General features: G+C 58.6%; 1 protein-coding gene across 1 annotated transcript; it reads right to left on the bottom strand.

Moving 5' to 3' along the window:
* Positions 1-1,925: 1,925 nt before the first annotated feature.
* On the bottom strand, positions 1,926-10,018 carry ASF1B (anti-silencing function 1B histone chaperone). The gene is made up of 4 exons (XM_046684698.1): positions 9,853-10,018; positions 5,529-5,644; positions 3,489-3,665; positions 1,926-3,113 (listed from the first exon to the last, which is right to left on the bottom strand). Exons 1-4 carry the CDS (start codon positions 9,959-9,961, stop codon positions 2,907-2,909), a joined length of 609 nt encoding a protein of 202 aa, XP_046540654.1. The 5' UTR covers positions 9,962-10,018; the 3' UTR covers positions 1,926-2,906.
* Positions 10,019-10,201: the final 183 nt, after the last annotated feature.

Below are 10,201 nucleotides of genomic sequence, written 5' to 3'. Positions count from 1 at the left end.
CGGCGGCCCCGGAGCGCGCTGGGCGGCGGCGGCGGCGGCGGCCGCTCGGGTTGGCTGCGCTGGCTGCGGCGCCGCGACCCCCGCCCAGCCCCTGCTTCCCGCGTCTCTCCGCGCCCGCCCGCCCGGGAACCTCAGCCCAAGTCCGCTGCTGCTGTCCGTGACGCCCCCGCAGCCCCCCCGCTCATTGGTCCAGGCCGCCCAGACTGACGGCGCCGCGCCGCCGCCCATTGGCCCTCCGGGACCCTCCCGCGCCGCCATAGGGTCTTGGCCCCGTGACGCGCGCCGCGGCCGCCCGGCCACTCGCGCGCTGGCTAGGCCTCGGCTGGGCGGGCGGGCGCGCCTGATTGGTCGAGGCTCCCGAAGGGGCCCAGGACCCGCCCAGCGAGGCCGCCCATTGGCGGAGGCGCGCCGCCCGGCCCGCCCCCCGCAGAACGTTCGGTGTCAATCCCGGGGTGAGAGGGCGGGGCGGAGGCGCAGCCTGCTGGCCGGGCCGCGGGCGGGCGGGGCGGCCGAGGCTGGCTGGCGGCCGCGCGGCGCTCTGAGGCCCAGGAGGCGGTCCCGGCGGGCGCCCGCCCCGTGTGCGCCGCAGTCCCCCGCCCCCGCTCAGTGCGGCAGCGGCCGCCGGCCAGCCGAGGTTGGCGCTGTGCTCCCCCCGGCGCAGCCGCTGTCCACCTGCCAGCGGGGGAGGGGCGCGGCCGGCGCGCGGGTCAGAGGTCGCTGGGCCGCTGGCCGTTGTCATGCACGACGCCTGGCGCAGGAGTGCGGCGGCAGGCCTGGGTCCAGGCGGGGGTGGGGGGCAGCTCCTGGGTCTCCGCTCAGCCACAGCCCGAGCTTCAGGGGGATGCTGGGCCCGGGAGCGAGGGGCACTGGGGAGGGGGCGCTCGGAGTCCCGCCCTCTGCTGGGCGCCCGCCAGCCTAAGAGCTGGCGCGCCCGGATGCTTCGCACCACGTTCCGATCCCCTGGGTACTAGGATCGTCGCTCCTGTTTTACGGAGGAGGAACGTGGGGCTCCTCCAGGCTGAGGATTCCGTCCGTCCGGGCAATGCGAAGGGAGCTGCCGCCCCCAAGCAGCGAGGTAGCAAATGCCCCTTCCTTCGGGGTGCCCTGTATGTACACCCACAGCGCGAGGACGCGCGGAGTTCCCCACCCACCGCCGCACTGCTGACATTTGCGGCGGGTCAGCCTTTGCTGGGGGGCTGTCTTGTGCACTGTAGGGTGTGTAGCAGCATCCGGTCTCTACCCACTGGACGCCAGCAGAACCTTCCTCTCCTCCACTAGTTGTGAAAACCAAAACCATCTCCAGACGTTGTTCACTGTGCCGTGCAGGCCAAACTGTCCCCAGTTGAGAACCACAGAAGCAGAGGAGGGCCCGCCTGGGAGGTGCCCAGAGGGGCAGGGGGCTGGACGAGCAGCTCTCCTAGACTCGGAGGGGCTAGCGGGGCTCAGGCCTACCAGCCTATGGGCTTACAACCTGCCCCTACCAGCAGCTGTCTGCACCCACCTTCGTAGGTCCACCACAGTCTCAGGGAGGGGAGAGTCGGGGCTCCTCCATGAATTACGGGGAAAGGTTCACCAGCCAAGCCACGCCCCTTTGGGCTGTGAGGCTACCAAGTAAGGTGAAGTAAAATGTAATAAAAGAGTTGCTCCGTGTGTGTCCCTGGAGCACACAGGTTAATTCTCTCCTGTGGGTCAAGGTCAAAGTCTGAAAAATCACAGCTTATGCTCTATCTACAGAACAGCTGGGTTGCTTAAGTTTTGAAAAAGAAAAACTCTTCCCCAAACCTTAGTCCAGAATACAACTATCCAACCAATTAAGACTAGAGTCAGAAAGCTGAGCAAGGGGACGAGGCAGGAGGCCTCCACGTCACCAGGAGAGATGGATGAAGCCGTCTCAGCCCACCTGCGCCAGAGGCGGAAACAAGTAGTCTACATCAAGTGCTTTTTATTTTTAGACCAACCAAACATATTTAATATAAAAACCCTTTAATATACAAACTGCAACCACAACAGCAACCCTGTAGCAGCAAGGGGGTGGGGCGCGGCGGAGAGCATGGTGGCAGGAGGGGGCTTTAGGGTCCCTGGGGCTTCCCTTGTCCGCGATCACTCTGAGAGCTTAGCAGACGGCAGACCAAGGCAGCCAGAGGGGCCTGAGGCCAACACTGGGACAGAGCGAGCACAGAAGGTCCCTCCAACATGCCATCTCCCCACAGCAGCAGCCGCCAGGGAAAGGCAGGTCCAGCTAGGACACAACTGGAGGGTACCTGTCACTGAGAAAGTCAGCCATCATTCCTCAGCATCCTGCTGATCACACTTTTGGGAACAGAGTTTTCCAGGGGCTGTTGGATTGAAAAGACCTAAAAATCATTGAGAGAATGCTGGAAATCGTGTCCAAGTCCACCTTCAAACCAAGATTCCTTGTCCCAGACTCCAGAAAGCTGGGTGGATTCTGCTCAGATGTTTGGGAAGGGAAAGGAAAGACAGAGCCTTTGGCCCAACAAGGCCAGAGCCTTGCCAGGCATTGACCAAGAAAGCCTCAAAGCAGGCCAGGGAGGTCTGTGGGAAGAGCTCCAGGTCAATGGTACTCACGGGAGCATGGTGGCACAATGAGCTGCAGGTGGAACTGACGGTGGGTGTGGAAGACAGAAAGGACACGAGTCAGAAGGAATGAAGAAATGCAGCCCCCGCTTCTCACAGGCCTGGCAGGAGAGGCGAGACGATCCGGCTGGGCTGGGCTGGGCGACGTGAGGCCTGTTCCCTCCTCGGAGCCAAGTCTGACCAGCCTGGATGTAGCCGACGGCCCTAAGTCCTCCACATGGGACTCTCCGGGAGGCCCGGCCACCCCCTCCCAGTGAGCCAGGAGACGGGCCGTGGTGCCAGTTGGGCCGAGGCTGGGCCTGGGTCCCCAGTTAGATGCAGTCCATGGAGTTCTCGGGGAGGAGGCCAGGGATGCAGCCAGGGAGCCCCAAGCCCTTGACAGGAGTGCAGCTGAGGGCGGCACCGCAGCCCAGGGCAGGGGCCTGGTTCTCCACGGCCTCCAGCCTGTCCGTGGTGTTGTCCCAGTTGATGTGGAAGCGGGTCACCCGGGGGTTTGAGGCCAAGATGTTCCGCTGGAGCTGGGGCAGGAAGAGGAACGTCAACCCTTATCAGCGTGCCCTCTCATTATTCCCACAGAGCCAGGGCACCCCCAAACTCCTGCCCCACCCCAGGACAAGCAGACCCTGCTTATCCCGTCACCACCACAGCTACGGACGGAAGTCCAGGGAATGCCCGCGTGCCAGGGTTGAGGGCCAGGATCTATCTAATCTGGATTCAGCAAGGCATGCTTCTGAGAAACAAAGGCCTTTCTCTCTCCTGTTCTGGCCTGGTGCTGCGAGATCTGAGCACTACTTGAAAACCTTAAGAAGTGACCTTGGCTCCCAACTCCAACGACTCAACTCCCTGCTGTGCAGAGCTGGCGCCCTGGAGCAGGAGTGCAGAGCCAAGCCCACCTGAGAGAAGTCTGGCTTCAGGGGCGGGTGCTCCCGCAGCTCGGGGGTGAGGTACTCGTTGTTGACATAGTAGCCCACACGGATGAACTCCTGCCCATGGTACGTGCAGGTGATGAGCACCACGGTCACCCCCACGGCGTCGGTCTCGGGGATGAGGGACGGGTTGGGGGCGTCAGCCTGGAGGAAACAACCTGGGCCTCAGCATGGGTCACCACAGTCACACTCCATCAGCAACAATGATTCTCAAGTAACAGTATCTCCTGAGCCAAAAGTACGGTACCTGCCCTCGGGAATTTTCAATCAAGTGGGGAAGACAATCAGTCCTGCAAACACCTGTCAAGTGCTGAATGTGACAGGTGCCACAAAGGAGAAGTAAATGGCACTGAGGAGGAGGGTAGCAAGCAGGGGGGAGGGTGGCATAGGCTGAGGCTGGACAGGTGGGCAGCAGGCCACCCAGGGCCTGTTGGGCAGTTAAGGGCTGGGAGAGAAGCTGCGAGAATGTTTAGCAGGAGGGCAGTGCTGCAGCTCTCCCGCGCTCTGCAAAGCCCGTGGCAGCGCGTGGTGCTGTGTGGGAGGAAGGCTCCATGGAGCCGGGAGGCAGGAGGAGGCTGCCACAGTCATTCTGGAGAGAGGACAGCGGCCCGGACCAGGCGGTGGGGAAAGAGAGGTGGCCAGATTCAAGGTGTGACGCATGGAGGGGACTGGTTGCACAACTGGTGCGAACTGAGACCAACACAAAATGAAGACCCGGGGCTCCGTGTTCCAAACTTAGTACGCTTCAGCCGGCAGCGCCTGGGAGCGGCCCTGGAGGTGGGCGGGCTGGAGGGGGTGGCTGTGGACAGACGGGGGGAGGAGGTACGACAGGGCGAGGTTGCCTTGATTGGGGCGGGAGCAGCAGGGGTGAAGTAGGGAGTGGGTCTGAGCCGAGGCTTTCAAACTTAAGTGCGAGCAAGGGTCACGCTAAGTCGGCGCTTCTGATGCCCCTGGTGCTGGGGGGGGGGTCTTCTGGCAGCCACGGCAGAGCCTCGTATCTGGGGCTTGGGATTGGTGAACCCGCCTACTCATTAAAGTGTATCTGCAACCCCAAATCAGTACTTGGGGCGCTCTTACCGTCACTCGACACGCAGAATGGGGGATCTGAGTGGCTGGATGTGCACGTCCCCAGCTGAGGCCCCACGAGGCAATGCTCTTCCTCTTGTTTCAGCTCTTACTCTAAATGAATTGTGTTCTCTTCATGGCCTATTTAGGTGTTTGTTGCATTTTTGTGCTTTTTGTTGGTGATTTTGCCCTTTAAAATGCCCCCAGCATGGTGCTGAGCACTGTCTAGTGTCCCTAAGCACAAGGAGGCTGTGCTGTGCCTCATGGAGAAATACGTGTGTTAGAGAAGCTTCGTTCAGGCACGAGCTACGTGCTGCTGGCTCAGAGTTCACTGTCAGCGATCAATACTACCACTAAATAAGGTGTCTTTAACAGAAACAGACATAAAACAAGGCTTTGTATTGATTGGCCGACAAAAATGTGACTTGCAAGAACCCTAACCCTGGATTTCCTCTAGGGGCGATGGTTCAGCATTCAAAAATTCCCTAACACAGTGTTCGCAGGGACTGCCCAGAATGTAACTACTGCAAATAACGAGAGTCAGCTGTGAATCAGTGGCTCGTGGTAAGAGCTCTGACCAAGGTGGAGGAGAGGGAGGGTGTGAAGTGCCTCGGAGAGGTCAGGCAGTTCTCGAGAGAAGAGCCAGGATTTCAGCCTGAATTTGTTTTTTTGCGAGGAAGTTGGCCCTGAGCTAACATCTGTTGCCAATCTTCCTCTATTTTATGTGAGATGCTGCCACAGCGTGGCTTGATGAGCAGTGCCAGGTCCACGCCTAGGATCTGAACCTGCAAACCCCGGGCCGCTGAAATGGAGCACACCAACTTAACCACGCCACCGGGCCAGCCCTTGAACCTGAACTTTTGACCGGTGAACCACACTGTGTGCTTTTGGGTGGAAGAGGATGTTTCTAGGTGTCAAGGCCTAAGGCTTCATCTTTCTTACCTGAAAGATGAACATGTGTCTCCCTGCTGGGACAGGGCCGACCAGCACTGAGTCTAGGATCTGGTCAAACTCCTCGCTCTCGGCTGAGCCGACGTAAATGATCTTCCACTCCAGGTCTGCAAGGACATGGGTGTTAAGGAACTGAAACAGCTCAACAAGAAGAAGACAGGGAAAGAGTCTTCTCGTGTTTTAGTTATAGACAGACCCTTCCTACAGTGAAAGATTCTTAGTCTCAAGAAACCTGACATCCACTGGGCACCAGGTGCCGGGCACCAGAGTCCTGGACACTGGGGCAGACGGGCAGCTCTGACTTCCAGTCGGAAACTTCTCACATGGGCCTAGCTTTGTCAGGCAACCTTGACTCTGCACCTCCAGGGAAACTCGGGCCTCTCCGAGCCCAAGGGTGAGCCGTGTGGCAGAGGCTGAATTAAGACCCGCGTGACAAGGCGCACCAAGGAGGGGACAGCGGGGAGTTGGGCCATTTCAGGGCCCTGCCCACTGGGTGCTGGGACAGGAAGCAGCATCCCCTTTCACACACAGGGACCAGTGCCAGCAAACTCAGGAGATCCCTCGACAACTGAGCCAGGGCAGCAGATTCCAGTCCACCAGGAGAGCCAACCCACAGGAGGCAGAAGATGAGGCCACGGGGGAGCCAGCCAGACCCTTGGGCTTCCAGATCGGGCACCAAGTCACACCTGCTCATGGACATTGGGGCGACAGCAATTCAGTCAATGAAGGCAGCATCATAGGGAGGCCCCATCCTGAGTATGTTCCGTCCAGATGAAATGAAAAGTGCTTACGGAGCCCCTGCCCAGCAACCAGAGGAAATTCCCAGTGACCGCTGCCTCTCACAGGAGGTCCAAGTGTTTCAGGGCAAGGTCATGCCAGTACAGGGACGCTGGCAGGAGATCTGAAACTTATTTTAGGTTCTTCGAAATTACACAATCTACAGCTCCCGCAGCTGGGGGAAGTTTCACAAGCTGTGATTTTCACGGGAAGCAAACTCTCTTGGAAGCCGCCCTGTTCCCTGGTCCTGTGTCCCACAGGAGCACCCAACTCTGGAAGCACACTGATGCCGGGCATGACCGCGGAGGTCTGTCACCTGAGCCCCAGGCTCTTCCTTGATGCACTGGTTTCCTGCCCTCTGCAGTTTCACCTGGGCTGCCTACTCGGGATCCCTGGCAGGTCTGTGGGGTGCAGGGACTGTGGGTTTCCTGGGGCTCAGTCAAACGCCGGGCTCTTCTGGGCAGGGAGGAGTCAAGTTCATTGATTTAGTTGGTTACAAGTAGTGACACAACTAGACATAACCCATTTCTGGATGAACAGGAAAAAAGCTAGCTCTGCTCTCTAATGCGGCTCTTTATTTTGGTATTTTTCCTTCTGGCCCTCCCCACTATCAGCAGTCAGGTCACACGTGTGCATTTGACTAACGTGCTGGAAGGAGACAAGGAGGAGACTGAGAGAGAGCAGGCCCTGGTGCCCGCCATGGGCAGCTGATGTCTAACTCTGTTTGCAAACGTAAGACTGTGGGTGCTGACCGGAGAGAGACGCACTGTGCAGGTGGCCAGGCACATGGGCGGCAATGGCTCCCTCGACACGGGCCAGAAAGAGACCAGAGTATTAACCGAGGGCCAGAGAGAAGGACTGACATGAGAGTTAGTGGAGCTGGTAAAGTCATCTACAGAAACAGAAGATGACTGAAATAAGGAACTCCAACTTGGAATCCTCTTAAACTTGCCGAAACGCTTTAAGCCGAAGCACACCTAAGTGACCCTGTTTCTGAAGACAACCCTGCTTTAGAATTGACCACGGGATATCAGTCACCGATACGGCAGAGCCTCATTCCCATGGAACTGAGGACACGATTGCACACAGGGCAGGCATGGACCTGACCCTCTGGCGGCCTCAAGGGTAACCTGCCCGCAGTCCCCAACTCTCCGATCCCACCACTGCGCCGGACGTGCCCCACTAAGTATGCGAACGCACGCCGAACCAACGACCCGACCGAAGTTACGCAGAAAACCACTGCAGGGGAGCTGGCGGGAGAAGCTGTTCCCTGCGCTTTTTCTTCTTCAAACTTACCTAGTAGACTTTTTTCTGCTTATCACTTTCCTTTGATCACGATCGCACAGCTGAACCTTGGCCTGACCACAGTGTGTCAGCTGTGGGTCAGAACATCTGGCTCCGTGACTTAGTCAAGCAGTAACTGTTGAATTTCTCAGTGAAACGGGAAAAGCTCACCTACTGTAGCAAATGTGGACCCGCGCCTGGGAGAGTCTATTTCCAGTTGTTGAGGAGAAAAGAGGAAAAGGGGTGTGGCACCCTTGGGAAACGGTGGCGGGAACGTTGTCAGACTGCCAGTTGCCAGTGTCCCAGGGCTGAGACTGGCTCTGAGACTTCCACAGCCAGACCCCCTCTGTCTGTTTGGGAGGCAGGAAACGGATTCTCTCTGCTCCGTGGGAAGAGCGCCAGGAAGAGGCAGAAAGCAAACTGGCAGGTCGGAGGCGTGGACAGCCCTGGGGGTAGGGCCGAAGAGTCCAGATTTCCAGGCCAGAGTTTGCTTTCCAACTTGAGCTTCTCTGAGCAATGCTGTCTGGGTGTAACAGCACCCCTGTGCTCTTGAGAGGGTCCTGGTGTGGAAACGAGTCCCACATCAGCCCTATTCACAAGACAGGGGCGCGTCCTTTCTTTCCCAGGTTACAGCAGAGATAAAGGATCCTGGAGCCAGAACTCAGAGACACACCCTTGCGTCAACACTGCGACAGCCTGGCTGTGTGACCTTGGAGAAGTCATTCCATCTCTCTCTATTAAAAAATAATGACCAGCAGGTGGCCTTTGGCCTTTCCTGCTCTGATTCTAGAAACAGATTAGTAAAAGAAGAGGGCAGGGGCTTCCTAGGAATGAAAGTACTAGATGGTGAGCATGCAACCAGTTTCAAATGCAAGGAGCGCAAACAGGCGGATTGAAACCCGATCTCCAGCCATCTGGGAACTGTGAATCCCTTAACCTATTAGCTCCTGATATCTCCTGGCTTTAAAATTAAATCTTATTCCACAGCGTCATTCTACACTTTGTTTACACCCTGCCTTGTTCCAGAAAGGATTTAACTGGGCTTATTCTATAGTTAGTCACAAATAGACTCCTTAATTTAAAGAGGAGAGAAACCAGGGAGAGGCTGACCACTTGGCCCAGCCCAAGCACGCACACATCTCAAGCTCTGTCAACCCCAAGCTAATCCAAGCTGGTGGCTTTGCAGGCAAATCACCCACCTGCCACAAGAGGCGTTACCTAGCACACCCTGGCCTCACAGATCTCCACCTCCTAAGCTGCTACCTCTTCTCATTTAACCACTAAGTGGAGAAATGGTCTAATGGAGCACCTTGTCCTGAAAGAGGTGCCAAGACTTCCCTGGCTGACCTTAGATTTCAAATTTTTACTTGACCTTTACTTGCAAGGTCTTTCACTCTCTGTGGCTCCCGTCTTCTCATCTATGAGAGGAGAGCCACGTCCACCTTTCCGTCACACAGATGGACAAGTGCATCCGTGAAGGCACCTTGGAAAAGATATACAAAGATTGTGGCCTTCCAGCAGATTGAAGCTGGATACCGTCACGGCTCAGCCCAAGCCGCCTACCCATTGACTAGGGCAGACGGTCAAGAGCGTTTGTGGTAAGACCTGCGGCAGCACTCTGCCAGAATCTGGCAGGCAAACCGCGGGAACGGCCAATCTCGCCTGGCGATGCCACCCCAGATTTGCGTGTGTTCATGAGGGCCCACGATCAGAGAAGAGGAGGGACCAGGAGCTGGGGAGACGATGGGGCTGGAAGCGGCCAGCTTCCCAGGTGGGGCTGCAGAGTTGGGTGGGGCCAGGAATGTGCTTTGGGGAGAACACAAGCAGAAGTGGGTGGGGTGGGGTTGTGTAAATATCAGCAGGTTGAGGAGGGGATCAGTGGGAGACGGATGGGGAAATGGGGGTGAGTGAGGTCTTGCCACGGGAGAGAGGAGTCTCACGGGGGAGAAGGGAGGGACCCTGGGGGAGAGGGCTCCACAGGGAAACTGGGGGAGGGGGCTGGGGTCTCCAGAGGGAAAATGAGGGACTGGGGTGTCCATAGGGAGAATAAGACGGGGTTGGGGTCTCCATAGGGTAGAGGTGAGACGGCAGTGTCTCATCACAGCGCAGTGGGGAAGGGTGGGAAGACTGGGTGCCTGGGACGGGGGGTCTGGCCACACAGAGATGGAGGGTGGGGGTCCGGGGATGCTGAGGTCTACCCGAGGGGCAACGGGAGGGACCGTGGGGAGAGGTCCCCCCACAGGCCCAGCCTCACCGTCCGCCAGGGCCTCACTGCACTCGAAGCTGATCTCGAACCGGAAGGGGCTGTGGAAAGGGCTCGGGTTCTCCAGCACCGCCACGTTCAGCACCGACACCTTGGCCATCGCCTCGCCGGGCCGCGGCTAAGGCCAGCGCCGGGGCCGAGCCCGCCTAAAGGTCCCTCGGGTCGGCGGCGCCCCGTCAGGCAAGACGCCCCCGCCTCCTCGATCCGCGGACTGCAGCGCGTCTCCCGTCCGCGCGCCTCCTTCAAATAGCCGGCCCCGCTCTCCGGCCAATCACCGTCAACGCTCCCCGGCGGCGCGAGCGCCCCCTCAGCCAATCAGGGAGCGCCGGACGGCGCGCGC

The sequence above is a fragment of the Equus quagga genome, chromosome 14, assembly GCF_021613505.1.
Source record: "Equus quagga isolate Etosha38 chromosome 14, UCLA_HA_Equagga_1.0, whole genome shotgun sequence".
Classification (NCBI taxonomy): domain Eukaryota; kingdom Metazoa; phylum Chordata; class Mammalia; order Perissodactyla; family Equidae; genus Equus; species Equus quagga.
Note: the sequence above shows the minus strand (reverse complement) of the source record. Positions and strands in the feature narration are given on the sequence as shown.